This window comes from Dermacentor andersoni, chromosome 5 (genome assembly GCF_023375885.2).
Source record: "Dermacentor andersoni chromosome 5, qqDerAnde1_hic_scaffold, whole genome shotgun sequence".
Taxonomy (NCBI): Eukaryota; Metazoa; Arthropoda; class Arachnida; order Ixodida; family Ixodidae; genus Dermacentor; species Dermacentor andersoni.
In genome coordinates this window covers 87367810-87389505 of record NC_092818.1, presented here as the reverse complement: position 1 = coordinate 87389505, position 21696 = coordinate 87367810, and the positions used below count along the sequence as shown (strand labels likewise).

The following is a 21696-nucleotide window of genomic DNA, read 5'->3' as shown; positions in this document are numbered from 1 at the left end:
AACCTTAGGTTTTATCAATTTCTTTACCTTCTTCAGCATCTCTTTTATTTTTCTTCAAACTCTGGATTAATTTTAACCATTCGAGGCTTTTAACATGCAGCTCGATGTACATACGCAAACATTTCTTGCATTCCGCCACCATCAGAGTAGGGCCACCACCACAGGCAGGTATCAAACTTGTTACCGTGTGCTCAGCCGTATCTCAGCAGAAGCCGTAATGTCGCATATGGGTCATCCCATTAGTCGATCGGGCTGTTAAAAACATTGTCCAATATCATCAATGTAGGTCAGCTTCTTACCTGACAGATTAGGTAATGGAGTGCAAACACAGATGTGCAGTGTAATGTACACCTAAGGATTATGCACTGCCCAGAATGTAGTACTGCATAAAGCAGCATGAAAAGGCAAGGTTTCTCTACATTCTGAACAAAAAATCCCTGAATTGATCATTTAGGCATTGGGCATGTTTGAAAATAGGGTGTTGACTGTATTCACAACTGCCACATTATAAGCGGTCTATGCTGTATGTATACCCTTGGGTCTTGGGTATACATATTTTGGGTATATTTCGGGCAATGACAAACCAGACCCCAACAAGCTATGAAGGGTGTGTCTTATACACCTTCGCTGTTTTTGATTATGGGTTGCTCGGATTTGCATACATATGTGAAGGCTTCTTTTTACACATGCATACTTTGGCATACATTGGAATGCACTTTGTTTACTCACACTCCTTTATATTTATTTTTTCGCAGAGATACTGGCTTCATACAATGATGAGGACATTTACATTTTCAACTCTAAACATTCTGATGGAGCTGAGTTTGTGCACAGATACAAAGGCCACAGAAACAGCCAGACAGGTGAGTTTTGCTTGCTTCTTTTTTGCCTGTTAGGGAGTTTTAGAATTAGCACACCCAAGCGTCTTGGTATACCTAAATCCTCTTGCCGTGCTTGCGTTTTGTGCACCTTTTTTTACATGCAAGAAGCATGTGGTAGAGTTTCTACAACTTCAAAAATATGTCAATAGCGCTGATGCTTCTCACCCACAGTGAAAGGTGTCAACTACATGGGTCTCCGGAGCGAATATGTCGTCAGCGGTAGTGACTGCGGCTACATCTACCTTTGGGACAAGGAGAGTGAGCACATTATTCACTCCATGCATGGAGATGAGGAAGGCGTGGTGAGTACATTCAAGGACACTGCAGTTAGCAGTTTTGTGTGGAAAGACGCACACTTTGACTGTCTGTCTGGTACAAGAGCATGAGCAGTAGGGCGGGAGGGGTAGGCATGGGTTGTGGGGTTTGCTACTCTACTCTGTGCAAAGAAGGAAACAAGATGAGACAAGAGTGTTACACGAACACTGACTACCTGTTGAAACTTTACTTGGGCTTGCATTGGGTATTTGTGCAGGTGTTATTGAAGACTGGCAAATGAAACGTGTGGCAACATTGGCAGAGTAACAACCAAGATCGATTGGGCTTAGCAGGCAAGAACCACAAAAAGAAAAAAAATTTGTGGGATAGTCAATATTGCAGAGCACATTGATTCATACGAAGAAATTCTTTTTCAATACTGGGCTACTGAAGGTTGACTTACGTTGTTGTCACCGAATTTCCTGATATGCTGTGCTTCTGATGTTTTATCTGTGCACAGGTAGTGCAGAGGATATAAAGCGGACGTGTCAATGGTGCTAACATTCATGCTATTGCGTGAAAAAGTTGCTCTTTTGGATTAATGTGCTTTGCACTCTTGGCTGCTAAGGTAGTCATAGAGCGAGACTGCCCACATCAAATCCAAGAGCTACACAGAGGGTGCCTTTCTTCAACAGTTAAACCCATTTATAACGAACTTGATAGTTCCACGAAAGGTGCTCATTGTATCAGTAGTAGTTAATTACATGTGAACACCACTTTCAGCATGTGGAAAAATTACCAACACTGAAGCTGCTGTCGGCACCACTTCAATATTCACATCGAATGGTTCCACATGAATATCGACAGCTATGATAATATAACAACACTTGAGCAGCGGTTGGTCCAAATTGGTCTAAATTGCCGTAATAGGCATAGTGGTTCGAGAACTGCACAAAGAGTGCCATTGCCATGGCCTCCGAGAAAGTACCAGCGTGCACACCCATGCCATCTCAGAGGCCACTGCTGCCGTACACTGTACTGCCTCGCCCTGGAGCACGCTGGAGACATGCCTTGAAAGCATTGTTACTCTAGCATGGTTGAAAGTGACTTTTCTTGTACCTTCTGAAATCTGTTTGCAGTGGTCGCATATATCGGCTGTCGTATCTGTGTCACGGTTATAAAGAAGACGTGTTAAGTCATGAGAGCTGGTATGCTGCAGTTTCCGAATGGCTGCATCAGTCTCGTTGCACCATTGTGTCACTTTCTCACTTCTGAAAGCTGTGTTATTGGTCAGTGTTACACTTCAAACATCTTGAGATCTATAACTAGTCTATAACTTTATCTCAAGCTATTATTTGTTTTGCTGTCCCTTCAGTGTTCAGGATAATGTCGCCCCCTGCTCAGTCTTGTCATTTTTTTAAACATGCCAATAGCTCTTCCCAACACGTTCCCTCACGTCAATACCCATTTCCATGTCTTGACCGTGTCAATGGACGAGCAGTTGCTTGACAGTGGCGATGTTGCAAAGCCTACCTAAGCTGACCGCCTTGCCCACAACCCTGCACAATAGCACAGTGTCTATGGTGTTGCGCTTCTGAGCACAGGGGTGCTGGTTTGATCCCAGCCGCAGCCGCCACATTTTGATGGGGGCGCAGTGCAAGAGCCCTCGGGTACTTACATTTAGGCGCACGTTAAGGAACCCCAGGTGGTCGAAAGTAATCCCAGTACTCCAACTATGGTCTGCCTCATAACTGGATCATTTAGCACATAAAACTGCAGAATTTATTTATGATTATTTTTTTTTTCCCTATTGTCCTCATAGGTGAACTGCTTGGAGCCTCATCCCAGCTGCCCTATACTTGCCACAAGCGGGCTTGACGAAGATGTCAAAATATGGGTGCCTTCTTGTGAGGACCCTCCAGACATGTCAGACCTGAAGACGGTGAGCACGCGAGTCTGTAATGCCACATGATTTTCATACAGTCTCGATCGTTTGCCTTCGTTGTACGACTTTGTCATCACACGCCTTTTATCACTCGAAGAACACACCTTCGGTATCGGTGAACGGATCAGTCTTGCAGTCATTCTTTCCTGGAAGACAGGCCCATTGTATCAGTTTGTAGGCACGTAATAGATGATTGCGGCATGCCCTAGAATTGTGCTTGCCATCGAGAGTGCATTGGAAATTATATTATGCATGTATTAGAGCGGCCAGATGGGAGCATTTGGTTCGATGACTGTATATGGCGCCTGCTGCTATTGCCACCACCGAGTTGTTTATTCTTTGCTTTCTTTGGGGGGCGCATTAGTTCACCAGGTAAATTGTTTACAGTTTATCAAAAGTGTTCTTCGCTACCTGCCTGCATACTATCACCACTACATAGCAGTATGGTTCCCCTGGTGACGCATTCAACCAATGCTAACTATCGGTACTCGTTGCTGGGGTAGTTGGGTTTTCTTATGGTGCAAAAGAAGTGAAAGGATGTCGAGAAACAACAGGACAGAACAGAATGCTCTTTCCTGTCCTGTTGTTTCTTCACACTTTTTTTCACCTCTTGTGCACCATAACGAAATAATGAGCAGTGAGGCATAAACTTGAAGGAGAGCCAAGCTTGTGAAGAAGCTAAGGACTGTGCGATGAGCATTGGAATAGAAAATAGCAAGTGTAACATTAACGGCCAGGAAGAGGCAGTGTGGATTAAAGAGTAAAGATTAAAGTTGGTCGATATTCTAGTTGAGATTTAGAGGAGTGACAGAGTTGAGTTGGCCAGGTGACAAAGCAGATAACCAGCTTGAGTAGCAAGATAGGTGCCAAGGGAAGAGAACAGTACCTTATATATCCGCGTAATGAACACTTTTTTTCCCAATACAGCTAAACTTTGATATAACAAAGTAGGTAAAATAGGTTATATCGAAGTTTCGTCGTATTGAAATTCGACCTTTTATGCAGATAAGTACAGTCGCTGATAGATTTGTTCTTTCATGGAAAGGGGCCGCAGGATTTTCCGAATTACCGGGCAATCGAACAAGGCAAAATTAAATGAGAAAACAATGCAATTTGATAAATTTGGAAGTCTGCGATAAATGATACGGTTTCATGCCATGTATGTCGACTACATCTTCTCCATGCTACGAATTAAGCGAAGCCAGCCACGCTTTCCCAGTGTCGCCCGCACTGGAACGATGCTATTGGGAAAAGTGCTGGCAGCGGGGAGCGAATGCTTTATCTACCTCTCGCTCCAGTGGGTGACCGAAACTCAAAATTATGCAACCTCCAATATAACATTCGTGGTAAAACAGCTTGCGTGGCTGTGCACTCAGCCATGCGCAGTCATGCGTAGCCACGGCGGAGAAGAGATGCGCGCCAACTTACCCCCCCCCCCCCCCCCCCCCCGCCCTGCCCCCTCGCACGCGCTTGATGGCATTACGCGAGCTCTCTTCCCTCTCCTTTGCTTGCTTGGGAAAGTATCTCTCTTGTCTCACCCTCACACATTTTCACTCGCACCTAAAGCACACATTACGCAGGGTGCTATCAGATCTTATCGCACTTGTGCTGTACGGAACATGATGCTGCTCCACTTCGGGGGTCACTTGTCGCAAGGCATGCAATTTGAAAGTTGCGTTTGCAAGCAGATTCAATCATTTGACCATCTGTGTCCACGGAAGTTTCCATTTATTGTCTCGGCATTCTTTTGCGGCAGCAGTGAAATTTCGTTATATTGAAATTACATACAAACATACTTAGTTATATTAAGGTTCTAAATACATGGTGTTTTTTTTTTTTTTTTGGACAAGAGGTTGTGAAAAGTTTAATAATTCGTTATATTGAGAATTTCGTATATTGAAATTCCTTATATGGAGGTTTAACTGTATACCGAAGCGAAGTTGGGGGGGTGGGGTACGTTCATTATGCAGGGTAAATTTCATGGAGGCATTTTTGAAACAGCAAAAATTGAAAAGTAAGATGGTAATTATTTAGAACATGCATAAGATGACTTATCTTTGCAGTGAAATACAGTCTAGCCCGGTTATAATGAAGTCGGCGGGAATCGGAAATCACTTCGTTATATCCGCTATTTCGTAATATGTGGACTATGAAAAAAAAAATGCAAACATGGGCATACTGTCGAAGTGCTGGGGCTCGCGAGGCTCGACATTGCAGAGAAATGAAGTCAGTGCCGAGAAAGGGGACAGCTAAGTAGGTCCGCTGAGGCGAAGCGGTCACGAAATATAAAAAGAAGCGGAACAAGACAGAAAACTGTAATGGCGTCAATGCGTGCAGAAAACAAGTGACAATGGCGTCAAACGCAATGTCGGTAGCGTTCGCCTTGCTCCCAACCTGGAACAGTGCGACACTGCGCTCAGTTGTCCGTTCACCAGCTAGATCAAGTCGAATAACTCTGTCTTAATAAACAGCATAGAACGATCCGCGAAAATGATGAAAATGAGCCGCGCTTCCAACATGCACAATGCTGCCGCGCTTTCTCCCTGCCTTGTGCACCGCGGCACTGACATAAAACAAAGCGCGCGCTGCCACACCTCCAGCAGACTGCAGTCCAGCTGTGGCGCCGACTGCCCGGGAGAAATAGAGAACCGCAATTGGCCAAGACGGCCGCTCTTCGCGACGTCACCAAAAAATATATATATATAGTCTCTTTTTTTTTACATTTTTCCCCTGCACGGCGTGCTCTACCGCTCTACGCCGTGACGCCGTTCATGGACAGCGCAACACGAGACTGGCGTGCCATGCGATGCAGTGAAGCAACCTTTCGCTCCGTGGGAGAGCAGACGACGCCATGAAAGGACGCCGTCAGCCGAATTTTGCTCTTACTTTCGCGGAAAAAATCACCTCAAGAACGCAAAAATGTGTTGATTGACAGATTATTTATCGGTTGGTATTAAATCTGTTCGTTATATCCGCTGATGCGCTCTTATTTACTTTGTTAAAACCGGACCCAAAATGTATTGAAAATGCAAAAATGGGAATGGGAAATTGAAATCCCTTCATTATAACCGTTATTTCGCTATAAGTGGCTTCGTTATAACCGGGCTAGACTGTACAACATGTATACCATTTGCAAACCGTAACTAAACTCTGCATCGGAACCTCCAGACCTGCCGTTCAGGTCGCTGGCCGCTTCATCCACATCGTAGTTTCACCATAGAATAAAGAACGAACGGGCCAGCCACGCAAAGTCGGCGCAGCCTAGGGCAACTGCGCGCAGCGATTTCCGATCATGCCCAAGCTTATCTTCACAGCCGCTTTCGGCCGTCTGCCATTATCACAAGCATCACGTTAAAGCGCGCACCTATTTTGACAAGCACACTGTGTGCGTCACTTTCCTCGACCGTCCTACTCATCGGCATGTCAGAGTTTATTGGTGTCTGATCAGCACTTCCGTTTTGTGAGCAGATAAACTCTATGTCCCGCAGCAGGCGTATAACTCCACTTAATAGGAAGCTTTAGCTCGGGTGTTCTTATCTAAATACATGTAAAACAAGAATTCGTTTTTCTCTGCAACCATTCCACCAAATTTGACGAGGTTTGTTGCATGTAAAAGAAAAACTTAGTCTAGTGACTGTTGGTTTTGAATTTTTGAGTTAGGTTGTCAATTTTTTGTTAAAAATTGGCAAAGATCGAAAATTTTCAAGAAACGAAACTATCAAGTCTACAACTCTGTAGCTCAACAAAGAAAAATGATAATACAATTCTGTAAATCGCATCTAATACATCTAAAGCGGACAGAATTGATATGTTACACATGAATATAAAAAAAATTATATGCAAATACAGTTTTTGCAGAACCCTTGTAACCAACATAACAAATTCACGTAATATGTAAAATGACATATAGAGTTTGTCCGCTTTAAATGGCGTAATGGATGCCGTTTACAGAACCGCGATATCTGCTCTTGATGCAGAGCTATGAATTTGTAAACTTCGTGCTTCTATTTTTTTCAAACGGGCGAATATTTGAAAATCTTTTTAATAAAATTAAAGCCCTAAATCGAAATTCCGCTTCCAACAGTCACTAGAATTTAACTTTCTTTCTCAAATGCAACAAATTTCATTAAAATCTGTTCATGGGTTATCTCAGAAAAACGTTTTTGCGTTTTACATGTACAGTCGAACCCGGCTATATCGAACTCGCAAAAGAACGCCTATCAGCTCGGTATAGAGCATAATTTGATATAAGCCTGCTGAATAATTGGATGTCATAAAAGCACATACCATTTATAAAATCACTTTATTGATGAAAATAGCTTAGTTTCGCATGAAATAGTCCTGCATTTCTTTCTGCTTGGGCAATTTCGCTGCCTGCGATGCACGCACTTCTCCACATTGTCTAAGGAGTCGAAAGCAGCTGAGGCATTGCAAACATAGAAGCAATGTGCAGGATTCCGTAGGCTAGTATGCCGTCAAACAAGTGAAGCACACGTGAAACGTCATATTTGCGTAAGCATATGTACATGGCCTTTATGCACTTTCAGCAGTGTATGTCGTCATTGCTTGTCCATGCTTGAAGGCATTGTTAATTGTGAAAGCTGCAAAGTACGTGTTCCTTAGAAAGAAGGCAGCTAAAGAAAAGGAAAGAAGAAAAATCCTCCAGCTATTTCTTTTATGAAACTTTCTTCAGCTCATGGATCTCTACATAACTCATTTGATAAATGAAATTAATCATACTTTGATAATTCTTTTTGCCAAAGCATGTCATGCTTGTGCCTATACGAAAAGAACTTAAAAAATATTTAATGTGGTGATCGAAATCCAAAGGCTTTTTTTTTCCTATTCTGGCATTGCGATTGAATTGTGTAGATTGATTGATTGTAAATTACTTTACAATACTTTAGAGCTACTAGGAATTGTGGTTGTATGTGTTGTGCTCTGACAGTTTTGTCAGGGCTGAATGATGTTCTGTGAAATGAAAGAAATAAATAGCTTGGTTGCAAGTTGAGTATGTGTTTTGTCCTTCTTCACTTGCAGAGGGTGTGCAAGAACATGAAAGAGCGAGAAGAGGAGAGGAAACGTGAAGGGCACGAAGCCATTGACAGCCAAATGTTGTGGTATCTCATGCAGCAACTGCACCGATCAGCCCAGAGTCGAGTAAGATGTTTTCCTAATGAGGAACAAACACGACATGATTTGAGTTGCTAGCCCGAGGAGTGCATTGTTAAACTTATTTTATTATTTTTATTTGGGCAAGGACAATCTGTGCTGACAAGGAGTGCACAGAGCACCCTTTGTTGACTTTTGAGCTCTGTTAGCTATTCATCCTTGAACTTGCATCTGAGGAAGCCATTCAAACTCTCTTGTGTCCTGTGGAATATAGATTTTAACGCGAAAATATTTCTCTGTGTTGATGTCTTTTAATCTCTCCAGATTTATTGGGAAATGTTCGTGTAAATAGCAGAAACGGAGGCAGACTGTTTCTTCACAAGCACTTTCAAAGAAATATTACGAAGGCTATGTCATGCTCAATATCCCACTTCTCTTCAGATCACCAAAGCTAAATAGTAGTGGGCTCAGTCAGTCCTCAGGAAGGTAAACCACCTGGGAAGACCAAAGGTGGTTGTCTTCCCAAGTGCAACAAATTTTCACCTGCTAAATTTCTTATGAGTGGTACAGTGGAACGTCATCGGCACAATCTTGTTTCATGCGATTTCCCGGCTCCAGCATTCATGATTAAGAGCACAATAATTGACCCAATACAGTTACGTTTCTTTTTTACGGGCTAATGCGTCCCCAGAAAACCATCCTTCGGCACCAAAGTCCACACATCGCCAAACTGCGATGGTATCACATGTTTTCATGGTGGTAGATCCCGTGTAACCAAGAAAAGGAGCGAGGCGCGCACAATTGAGAGCAGTAGGCACCCACCGTGGCAGCTTCCCCGCAGTACTCACTCAACCGTGTTGTGTAAATGCCAGCGTGCACTCAGTTTCTTCTTCCGGTACCAGCAAGCCTCCTCGCAAATCGTAGCACACGGCATTTACTGCTATCGTAACCAACACTGTTGCGATAAGCATCTTCACCTTGCCTGTGTGTAGTTACGCAAGTCTCAGGCAGCACTGGTTCCATGGCTGCGTATATTAGTGCGTTCATGCGCCAGCTGCTTTTCCAGAAAATCCGTTCCGTCATCTGTGGGATTCTTGCGGCTTGTTGCGACTTGTTGCGGCTCGTGCGGTGCTGTTGTTTGCGCCTGGTGCAGGTGTTCTGGTCACCATGTGGATTGTCTTCTTCATTGGCACCGCCAGTGCAGCTGTGGCCACTACCCCACTCTTTGGTAGGCTTTGCACAGCGTGCATATCTTCTTGAGATGACATCGATGCCAAAAATGGTCCAAGGTCCCCGAAAATGGTATCCCTGGGTTCCGTCTCGCATTCCTCTCTCCTTCGTAGCGAGGAAATTTCCCCACTAAGCACACGAAAATTACAGAGCGCAACGCGAGCGCGTCTGCACTTCTCAGCATTGGCGTCACTTCCCCTTGTTTCTATTTCTTACAAAATCATTTCAGTTCAGTGCAAAATCAGAAGCCGCAGTGCTCGTCATCTTGTGACTGATTATTGATCACAGCGGCGAGGGCCTTAAGACTTCCTTTGCAGTGTGGCCTATTTGGCCGTACTTGGATGAAGACCCGCATCTTCATCCAAGTAGGCATGCCTTTGACTACCGTGCACGCATCCTGATTATTTTTTTTGCCAGTGAGCCGGTCGGCAACAGATCGTTCATTCATTGCCATGTAGCCACAGCTTTTATGCCAGTGTACAGGCCGCAGTAGAATCAGTCATCGCCCTCGACAATTTCCGCCGTGTTTCCGAAATTGTGCATGCATTGCACTGACTGAAAAATGGATTAACTGCTCTCCACAGCCGCTGTGGACAAAACTGCGGTCGCTATCGATGCAATCTTACATGCTGACTCTGCTGTTCTGAATGCACACGACCAACGCACACACTGCGTCAAAATGGAACTACTGTTTCCTGTAGATGCTGCTGATGAAACCGTGGCCTTTACTGATGCAATCAGAGATGGTGACTAAGCTGAAGGCAGGTGCAGCCAATGCGGTGTCGTCTGGTGGTAAATGCATAAACGCACAAATAGACATGAAGAATTCGGCATTTCTGTTGTTCCAATACGGTTTCTGGTGATGGCTGTGGCAATGTGGACTCCGCTGCTTCATTTGAAATGCTCACTAACACCACTTTTGCTCTCTTCCGAATTAACCAGTGTGTGGCCAAATACGCTGAATTAACGAGAGTGAAACCATGCCAAGCCATGCTTGTAACATGGTGTTACGAGCTACCCTGTTTGCTATTGCTGCAAACATGCTTGCCATGAACAAAGTTTTCCCCATTAGACTCTACCACCATGTCAACTGGCACGAAATCGCAACTTTGGTTGCCAAGTCTCGTCGAAGTGGTGCTGGTTAGGCTTAGCGGCCTGGGTTGTTCGATTGTAGGCACTCTTGGTCGGTGAAAAGCCGTTGCGAGAAGATTGCCGCCAATATTTTTGCACCTCTATAACTTATCAGCGATCGAGCGTGAGATCAGACGCAAGGGCTAGACTGATGGCTGTAGTAGCAGAGTACACATCCATGTGCGGTCCCCTCCATGTCCGAAAAGTCTGTCGGTGGAGTGCGCGTTTTGGTCAGTGGCTTGACTCGGTTGAGCCGCAGCTGGCAAGCCAACGTGCTCTGATGTGATAACACAGATTGCAGGTCGCGTAATCGCAGCGGTACAGGGCGCATGTATGTAATTTCTTGTTCCTCTTATCGGAATGGCAAGATGTCGACGGGTCATCAAAATCCACAGGAGACCCATTGCTGGCCCATCGGAGGCATTTACAGTTAAACCTGGATGTAACGAACCTATATGTAACGAATTCCTGGATTTAACGAAGTTTTTGAATTCCCCAACGCTGCCCCCATTGAAGCCCATGTATTTTCGACCTTGATGTAACGAACGCGTTGCGGCGGTTAGCCTTGATGTAACGAACTCCCAAAGCTGATCAGTCATTACTTTTAGCACTTTTAAGGAAAATTCGGCCGAAGAAATGCTCTAGATTATTGAATATTAATGCTGTAAGGAGCCAGCAGCTACGCGAACGCCAGGGATTGCCGCGACCGAGCAAAGTTAGCGATGATGATGATGATGGCGGCAACTAGCGCCGCTCCGTGCCTAACGTAGCAGTCTTTTCAGGCTTTGCTTGTCTAGCGTGGCACCAGGTGGCATTGGTATCGGCAGCTGATTTCTCTTGCAGAATTATTTTGTTTCGTATGGATTTGAGGACAAGCATTCTTATTTTATGATTTTCATTTGTTTCAACGGCTTAGACACACTTATGTGTAAGAATTCACTTGAAAAGCAACGCTGATAGCCGGTTCTTTCATTGCCAAGGCGCCGGAAGGGAGAGGGGGAGGGACGATGACGAACGATATCCGTCACTTTTTTTTCTTTCTCTATGGATGCGTTGCATTCGCCATCTTGAGTGTTGTCCTGCGTTCTGCACGTGTGCGTGTGTCAACTGTCTGGTACTGGTTTGTCCGACTTGTTTTGGAGGTGCTAGGCCTGCCTGTCGGCGTGTAGTCGTGCGTCTCCGCTTCTAACTGCGTTGTCGGTTGGTCGTGATGAGTTCTACTGCCAGAAAACGAAAAGTTCTGTCTTTTGAAGACAAACTCGCAATTTTAAATGCAGTCTCCGCGGGCGAGAAGAAGAAGGACGTTGCCACCCGTTTCAGCATTCCAGCGAGCACACTATCAACGATTTTGAGTGCGGAACACAGCATCAGAAACGCAGTGGAGTCGGGAACAAGCTCGAAGAAAAAAAGACTGAAGCTGTCCACATACACTGATGTGGACAAGGCAGTGTTCACGTGGTTTTTGGACACGCGAGCCAGAAATGTACCCATAAGTGGCGCGATCTTGCAACAGAAGGCAAAGGATTTTGCGTGTATCTTGGGTCATGACGATTTCAAGGCAAGCAACGGGTGGCTGCAGGGATTTAAGAGCCGGCACGGTGTCGTCGGAAGAGTAATCAGCGGCGAATCTGCCTCCGCAGACAGCGATGCTGCTGCTTCGTGGGTGGCTGGCAAGCTGCCTGGAATCCTGAGTCGCTTCGAGGCGGCTGATGTCTACAATGCCGACGAGACAGCTCTATTTTATCAAATGCTTCCGGGCCGCACGCTAGCGTTAAAAGGCGATGACTGCCGCGGTGGAAAGCAGAGCAAGCTCCGCATAACGATTCTGCTGTGTGCCAACCTCGACGGCACAGACAAGCGAGTCCCGCTAGTTGTCGGCAAAAGTGCCCGTCCCAGGTGTTTTAAGGGAACGAAGCGTATGCCCGTGAAGTATGTGGCGAATTCCAAAGCGTGGATGACTCGGCCAATATTTTCTGAGTGGTTAAAGGAATTTAACCAGGACGTCAAGCGGCAAGGCCGTCAAGTTTGCCTACTGCTGGACAATTGGTCGGCGCACCACGTCGAGGGCCTGCAGCTGTCGAACATCGAACTGCATTACTTCCCGGCCAACTGCACGTCCCTAATACAACCCCTGGACAAAGGGGTCATTAACAGTTTTAAATGCTGTTACCGGCGCCGACTAATCCTGAAAATACTTCTCGACATCTGTCTGGAACGGGAGATGAAGATCGACATTTATCAAGCAGTCGAGATGCTTGCTGCCTCCTGGCAAGAGGTCAGGGCAGATGTTATCGCGAATTGCTTTTTAAAGGCCGGAATAGCCAAAAACGCACGGGCTGGTGCCGACGAGGAGGAGGCAGACCTTTCTACTCCGTCCAATGTGGCCGAAGCGTGGAACGAGCTATGTACTAACGGTGGTGTACCCGACGACGTTGAACTGACTGACTTTTTGTTTGCCGACAACGCCGCCGTGACTACAGAAGAAATGTCTGATGCAGCAGTAGCTGAAAGCGTGCAAAATCCGGATGGCGGTGATGATGGTGCTTGTGAGGCAGATCCGTGTGACGTGCCTACTGCAAAGGAGGTGATGAACGCAATGGACGTTATGCGCCGTTTCGTCGGCTCGCTCGACGATGAAGGAGCTCTACACGATTTAGCCTCTTTGGAGCGGCGTGTTGTGCCTACACTCGTGCCGAAGAAGCAAGCGGAAATTACGCAGTTTTTAGTGTAAAATAAATGATTGAAGGGTGAGTTCACCTTCACGGATATATTGAGCTATTTGGTTTCGTTTCTGCATCATTCGTACGAGCCTTCACGCGAAACCTGCGTGTAACGAAAACCTGCATGTAACGAAAAATTGCGAGCTTTTGTCAACTTCGTTATATCCAGGTTTAACTGTATTTCACTTGTGTTTCTTTCTCCGAGACATGACCACAATCTTCCTTTCTTTTTTTTTTCTATGTGATGTCTGCATGCATGCTTATAAGAAATGTTAAATACGATTGGTACAGTGCAGTCCACTTATAACGATATCGAGAAAGACGAAAAATATGATCGTGATAACCGATGATCGCTATATCTGGACTGCAGTTATCAAAAAAAAAGATATATTTAAACGCGTTTGCGCTCTTTACCTTTGCAGCTCTGAACTCGAATTCGCTACTTGCTCTAAAGAATAGATGATGTATACAGCAGGCCGTGAAAAACAAACTTTATTTCTAGCGCCAATGACCGTGTCAAGGATTAGGCGCGCCGAAATAGTCCGAAATCTGCACTTGCTTTTGCGGCAGCTTCAGCTTCACAACCGCGGTGTGCATGGATTCCAGCTGCTGCGCGAACACTGGCGGCAATCTTTTAGCATGCACAAAATCAATTAAGGAGTCGATCGACGACAGTGCACTTTGCGTGGACATCGTGGTCGGGGTCAAGGAGCCACTGTCGATCTCGTTGTCACTGTCGCTGATGCCGTCGCCACCGTCGCACAACTTTGCGTCTGTCAAGACAGCACATCTTCGGCGATCGCCTCGTCGGTGACCTCATCGCAGAACGAGGCAGCACTGTCTGCAGTCAAAAACTCCTCCTTCGACACACCACCTGTGTCACCAGTAGGAACGAGCTCCCAGAGCTCGGTTATGTCAGCGACTTCCACCGGGTCGGTCTCAGCGGGTTGGGGAAGTTCGTCCTTACGCACAAAGCCCGCCTTCTTGAAGCAATTGGTGATGAACCATTGGTAAAGCACCTCTTCAACATCGGCGTACAAAGGGTCTCTAACCCCTTTTCCGCTGATTGGAATGGCCGCTGATAGCTCCTGCCTTCACAATCGCGGTGCTCCCGGTTTTCAAGATGGTTGATATCGTTAACTGGACGAGCTCATACTTCTTCACGAGGGCGCTCACCTTGAAGCCGCATCGAGAGTCCTGCAATATATCCATCTTCGTGTCAAGCGACACAGCTTTGCGCTTTGTCGGCGCCATCTTCGAACTGGGTTGAACCGTTGGTTGCACGCTGCTTCGGTGGCGTCAGCCTGCTATCGCGAGAGAGACGCCGGATGATAGTGATCTAAGGAAAGCAAGAGACGCGGGACGGGCGCCGCCGCGCCGCATTGCTTGTCGCTTCTTTTTTTCTTTCTCTCTCTTTCGAAGCGACTGTGGCCGACGCGCATGAAGCAGCTAGCGCCATCTTGTGGCGCGCTGCGCCAACGTTGGCTGCGCCTACTCGTGCGCGGGCGGGGCGAGACGCGCTGCGCGGTAATGGCGGCAGATACGAACTTACAGAGGTAAACATCGCCTCGCCTCGACATCGTTCGTTTCAGGGAACTAAGCAACGCAAACGTTACGATTATTTGGCACGGAAAACGCCGTCCAGACTGCAAAATTTTGATCGTTATATCCGATATGCGGTGAATAACCTATCGTTATAAATGGTTTTTTTCTCCATAGACCTAATGCATAAAATGACACTCTCGTGTCGACCCATCGTTATAACCGATATATCGTTATATGTGGTATCGTTATAAGTGGACTGCACTGTATAACAAAGGTATTTTCGTGTCTAATGCGATTTTTTTTAACAAAGTTCGACTGTACTAAGGCTTTGAAGCACATTGAAGGAGCCAGCAGCCATATTAGGAAACAGTAAAAAGTAGCAGTGCTTTTTCTATTGATCTCTTTGTTCCAGTCATCAGCAGAAGCTTGCTTTTTATTTGTTTGGTTGTTTGCTCATGCAGTCCACACACTGCTGTGAGAACCTGAAATTTACAAGGAATGCAAAAAGAAAATTGCAGAGGCTCCCATCTTGTCGTCTTACTTAAGATGACCACTTTGCCAACCAATAGGCTGTCTGGCTATTTTCTCAGAAAACACCAATAAAATATGTCACAGTGAACTGTTGTGTTTACCTACTCAATGCAAGTTTAAAGTAATTAAGCTGATCTGCACTCTTCCCCATATATATTTGCTTTCTGCTTTAAAAGCTGTTGAGCTAGCAGCACGACATTCTACTAACTAAACAATTCTGAAAACAAGTATGCAGGAGGTTTCTGTTGGGCTTGCTGCTGCTGATTCTATAGGCCACCTTTTTTTTTTTCTCCCCAAGGATGAAATTTCTAGCAGTTTGGAATTGAAAGTGTCATGTTTTCTTATGCTTAGGCAGTTACATGTTTGTGCTTGCTGTCTCTCTTTCAGCAATATAACATTCTCTTTTTGAACCCTTGAAGGCGCGGAGCGACAGAGGTGGGGGCGCAGACAGCAGCACCGACAGCGACAACAGTGACGACGACGACGACATGGACACTCAGCACTCTGTGCAGTGCGTACAGTCGTGATGTGCGCGAGGGAATGGGCGCTGTCCCCGAGCCACCAGCGAAGATTTTTGTCGTGTGATGAAACAAGAAGACTGTGTGCAATGAACACTTCCTCGCAAGCGTCATTTGCTTTGTCGTTAAGTAAACGAATAGTGCTGTGTGTGGTTCCCCGTGCTTACAAGGAGGAAGTGATTATTTCATCAAAGGGTTGCACAGCCGCCCACTTCTTTTGTACTAGCGTAGGAGCGCTGCACAAAATGTGAATACTTATATATATAAAAATGTGTCTCTGTACAAAATAACAGCTCAGATTTGAATTATGTGAGCGTCAATTCGCACATCATTTACAGTTCACAGGTGTCGTGAGTAAAACTTTCTTTTTGATTTGAGTTGCGAAGGCAAGAGTTTTTATTGTAGCCAGTACAGGGGATGTTGGTTGCAACTGTAATAAGGTTACGGCATTGCAACACTGAACATGTAGAAGTGGCTTCTAGAGTATGGATGCAAGAAAAAAGTGTTATCAGCCCTGGAGAGTACTAAGTGCAGTTCTTTCTGTAAAGGAGTGTTAGTTGAATAAAGTGGTTCTTGAGGTTGTTGCCAATTGAATTGGTCTAGTTTCCCAGTTATTCTTGGATTTTTTTTTTTCTGCACAATGTTTCTTTGATATTAAACTTACTCTTCTGTGAATGCGGCCTTAGTCATGCATTCTTGAAACAAGCACTTATAGCTTTTATTTAATAAAGTGATAGTATTAAAGCCCAATGACATGGCTAAAAAAAGAGTTAGATACGATTAGTCATTTTCAGCTTTAGAAGTTTATCTTGCTGCAAAGTTTATATGTTCTGTGAGGGTTGCTAATACGTCTTTTGCTTTAACCTGATAATTGTCTACTGATAATTTCAAGGATTCTTCTATAAAAGGTAAATGTTAGAACGATGTGGTAATTTTTTTTACTCCAGTCCACTTTTACACCAGACCGTAAGGCTTGGGAGAGGGCTAGTTGGTATTTCATAATGAATAATGATGAAGTGCGAAAGCACTTTTCTGTCTCATTTTTTTTACGCTTCATATCCACTCATTTTCTTAGCAGTGAAGCGGAAAATTCGGCAATCTATTGTTACCTTAGGCGAACAACATCATGCTGTGGTGAAAATTCTGTCTGAAAAAGGAACTTGGACCAAGGATATTTTTTGGCCTTTATTGGCTGCAGTGGTGAAATACACTCCTTTCTTGTGCAGTAGTAAAACAGCACAGGGTCAGCTACGGACCAGCTTTCCAACCACCAAAAATATAATGTTGTTGCAGCTCTGTGAAAGTTGCCACATTGAAATATGTAAACAGTACTCGTGACATGCTTTTGCTAAATGGAACAATACTGGCTAACTGCATGGCAGCAGGGATTCTGTCTTGTTGCAGAAATCTGCTGATTACACTTTGACTAACGTACTGGACAGAAACAATATTTCATTTGACAAGTGCGCTCGTATGCTTCAATGCTAGTAAAAAAAAAAAAGTGCACATAGCAGTTTCTCAGGTTCTTCAGCATTTTCTAGCATATCGGTTGGGCTGGTGTGAATTAGCGATTTACACTTGCAATGCTCGCACACTGTGTGTGCGAGCATGCTTTACTTAATGTTGCAGCACCCCAGTGAAGTGGTTAGCCAGTCTAGCTCTCAGAAACAACGTATACAGTAAACTCTCAGTTGTGGGAACACCGGTTTAATGAACATTTCAGAATAAAGAACTTTTAGAAAATCCCCGGCAGTTTTCCTACGTTTTCTATGCAAAAATCTTTCAGTTAAACAAATTTCTGAATAGCGAATATTTCAGCTGAATGAACTTGATCAGTGGACCCAGGCTCATTTTTAAAATTTTTTATTTTTAAATTTTAAAGTTTTACCTTCTGCAGCGCTGGCATAGCCGATGCTCGCCGCCCCCAAATCGCACCTCCAGCGGTGTAACAGTAACATTGGTTACAATTAGAAACTACTGAGATAAATCCTGCCTTTCCTCCTTGTGCGGTGAAAGCGAGCAAGAGGAAGGAACAGTGCAATGAGGTGATCGACCGCGGGACGTGGACAGAGGTCCGTCACCAGCTGGATGTTGACGGCAACACTTCGGTTGAAGCCTCTGTGCAGAGTGACAGTGAGCTCGTTACCTGTGCTAAACCATCTGATCTGGAAGTTGTCTCCAGTGTTTGTCTCAAAGAGAAGAGTGCGACGAGGAAGATGCAATGGCAGAGGTAGATTCAAATCCTGTAGCTCTAGCCGAGGCTGTAGGATGCCTTGGAAAGTTGCGAGACATTGTTTCTCAGCAACATGCTGTGCCAGATGAAGTGCACAAAAGCTTAGACTCTCTGGACAGCTTTGTTACTTCTTGCGTTTAGAGCACCAGTGCAAATGATTTTTTTTTTTTTTTTCAAAATGAGATGGGCAGCAACATAACTGTTACGCACTTCATATATACTGATTTACATGACTCCGTAAATTGCATTTCAAACTTTTGACTCGTCTGCTGTGCTCTATGCTGTTCCATATTCTAGTGACTATTCCATTTAGTGAACTTTCAGTTCAGTGAACTATTTCCTTGGATACCTCAAAGTTCACTCGAGTGAGAGTTCACTGTACATGCTTTCATGGAGTCTTGAGAGAACTAGACTTCATTTGGAGGGAATGGAGGCATGTTACATGTAATGTGCAGGCAAATTTTGGAAGTGGGTTAATTAGGGGCTAAATTAAGATTGTTAAACCCTTGCTTTCTGTCTGTTTAGGTATTTTATACGAAATGCTTAATTTTTTCTGTTGACCTGGGTGAGCAAAACAGGGCAGCAATATTATATTCAGAGAGAATAGTGACCATATATGCATGATATGCACAGACTTTTTCTTTTAATTTTCTAACTTATTTCTTTTTTAAATTCAAGGTTCATGGTACACATTTTTAATGATACATATACACTTAGGAAATTGTTAAAGAGACTCGAATTATGAACTTTAAAAATAATTACTTAATGCTCATTTTCTCCATATTTTCTAGCATTATACAAGGCGCGAAGTACGCTTCCTCAGTCTCCTTGGTGAGCTGCACATGCCACCTCATTAAGTATTAAGCTTACCAGCTGTGGTTGCTTAGTGGCTATGGTGTTGGGCTGCTAAGCACAAAGTCGCGGGATTGTATCCTGGCCACGAAGACCACATGTGAATGGGGACAAAATGCAAAAACACCTATCTACTTAGATTTAGGTGCACATTAAAGAACCCCAGGCGGTGAAAAGTTCCGGAGTACCCCACTACATCATGCCTCGTAATCGGATCATGGTTTTGGCACGTAAAACCACATAATTTAATTTAGTTACAATCAAAGCCTAAACTGTAGATAAATTAGGTGCATCCTTTGTAGGAAATTATACAAGTATTCCAGAGGATCAGACGCTTGCTTTACGAATTGCATGGGTGGTTTGCCCTATGTGCTTGAGAGTGTTATACTATGGCCGTTATTGCAATGTTTTCACTCTCCTAGAACTATATGTGCCATTGAGTGGAAACAGGAGGCATGTTAGGGTAATGTATGGCGAAAGCTTAATGTTTCTAAATTATGTTCTTTGGAAGTAATAATTGTGTACTCATTTTCTATCTTCAGACATTATACAAAGCACATAGAGTGCTTGCCCCTCTGTTCTTTGGGGAACTAAGTGTGGCAGCAACTTCATATTGGGTGGAAATATGGGGAGGCACCTCACTTCTGATGTCTGTGCAATTTATAATGTCTATAGATGGGTCACTTATGATGTTGCCCAAGCTTATATGCATGTTGTCTCAGCATCATGCACGAAAAGCAACATGTTTTAATGTGCACAAAATGGACATCATAAACCATATGCAGTCAACTTTTTAAGTTGTGTGGTTTGACTGCAGGCAATTGAAATTCTTTTTGCGAATGCTCAAAAGAGGCAGCCTCGCTGGAAATTGGGTTGCAATTCTGCAAGGTCAGGCAAGCCTGCTGTGCTTGTTGGTCAGTTTAGTCTGCAGTTGTTGTTACAGTAGCCAAATAAAAAGAAATACCCTAACAAAAGGTCATTGCTGGATAGTGCTGTTGTATGCGCATGAATGTGCACACCTACGATGCCTACAGAGGCCGTGCATGGCATGCACCCAGCACAGTTGACCGAACGTGTTGCGCGAATGATAATTCATTTCGCTCCATTGTTGCTTTAATTCTCCAGTGGTAGCTGCATGAGAGACATTTTAATGCAATAGCTTTGAGGAGCCAGTGTCGCAGAAAATCTGGTTTCCAGCATCTGGCGTTGGATGCCACCTCGGCAAAAAGAATTTCGAACCAAATACCAAACCACACGTGCCCAACCACTTCTCTCCTACAAACACCACTCTTACTACGATAAGACGCCTGGTAAGCCAGAAAAAGCGCAAGAACGAAAGACGGGTGGCGACACCTCCTTCAACTTCCCGCACCTGGTCGCTGTGACGTCATGGATTCTGATGGTATCTTCTAGGGTCTACTTAATTACATAGCATTACAGATTGACTGCATTGTGTTCTAAAGAAACCAAATATTAAACATTGCAAGTTTCGGGAACCTTTACTCATCCAACGCGGGCCAAATGCAAAAACATACTTTCAAATCCCTGACGTCACACTGACGTACCGGCGTCGTGGTTTAGGCGTGAAATTCAAATACTGATACTTTGACCCTCATTTTCTCATCAAGTAATCAAACTATTATTTTGAAATGACTGCCTGCAGTGTTCTCAAACAATGCTTTATTAGTCTACGCTGATTTGTTGTTTCTCTTTAGTGTCCCTTTAAGGACCGTGCAAAGAGCGATGGAATGAAGGATGTTAGGCATAACTAAGAGACAGGAAGAGAGCGGTGTGGATCAGAGAGCAAACAGGGATAGCCGATATTCTAACTGACATTGAGAGAAAGAAATGGAGCTGGGCAGGTCACATAATGCGTAGGTTAGATAACCGGTGGACCATTAGGGTTACAGAATGGGTGCCGAGAGAAGGGATCGAAGCGCAGTCGAGGATGGCAGAAAACTAGGTGGGGTGATGAAATTTTAAAAAATTTGCAGGCGCTAGTTGGAATCAGTTGGCACAGGACAGGGGCAATGGGAGATTGCAGGGAGAGGCCTTTGTCCTGCAGTGGACATAAAATAGGCTGATGATGATGATGAAAATAGGTAGGCGTGCACACGGCAGGCATTACCAAATGCTAACTGGGAGCTTACCACTGTATAGTAAAAAAAAGTGTGCAATCATTGCATTGTACCAGTATTAACATATGGGGCAGAAACTTGGAGGTTAACAAAGCTTGAGAACAAGGACCACGCAAAGAGCGATGGAACGAAAAATTGTACGCATATATACTTTGACTAAATCACTAACTTGAGACTTGAGTCTAATACTACTTCACAGCTGAATCAAGGAAAACGAAAAATAACCTGGAGAAAAACTTTGTTAAATCGCGTATTTCGCTAAATCAGTTGGACTTTACCAGTGTACAAGTGCTGTGCATACTAACCCTTTCAAGGTTTTTCTTCCTTGTCTTACTTTAGGTGATATCAAAAGAATAAGAAAGTGCACTGTCTGAAGTGTTCTCACTTGGATTAGCCACAACTACTTAATGAAGTTGATGTTGGTAACCGATCCTTCCTCCATGTTGGTAACTGTGCAAGTGAATAGCCAAAATTTTTTAAATGAAAACAGTCATGTTATAAAAAATGCACTATCAAGTAAATTTTATTTTAATTGAGCTTTTATCTGGTTTTAACCACGGCCGTTTATTTAGATTTTTTTCTAGCAATGTGGTTTTATGCGAGAC

The 21696-nt window shown here is 44.3% G+C and overlaps 1 protein-coding gene across 3 annotated transcripts in view; it reads left to right on the top strand.

Annotated features, from left to right (window-relative positions):
• LOC126530851 (DDB1- and CUL4-associated factor 8) overlaps positions 1-16462 on the top strand; it is a 47999-nt gene extending 31537 nt beyond the window's left edge. For 2 of the 3 annotated variants that reach the window (XM_050178154.3, XM_050178155.2), the window contains exons 10-14: positions 756-863; positions 1053-1183; positions 2959-3078; positions 8122-8241; positions 15770-16462. In XM_050178154.3, the coding sequence (XP_050034111.1) occupies positions 756-863; positions 1053-1183; positions 2959-3078; positions 8122-8241; positions 15770-15877 (587 nt within the window). In that variant the 3' untranslated portion in view covers positions 15878-16462. Of the gene's footprint in view, positions 1-755; positions 864-1052; positions 1184-2958; positions 3079-8121; positions 8242-15737 lie in introns of all 3 variants that reach the window. The other variant, XM_055070828.1, reaches the window with a different exon arrangement.
• The last annotated feature ends 5234 nt before the right edge of the window (positions 16463-21696 follow it).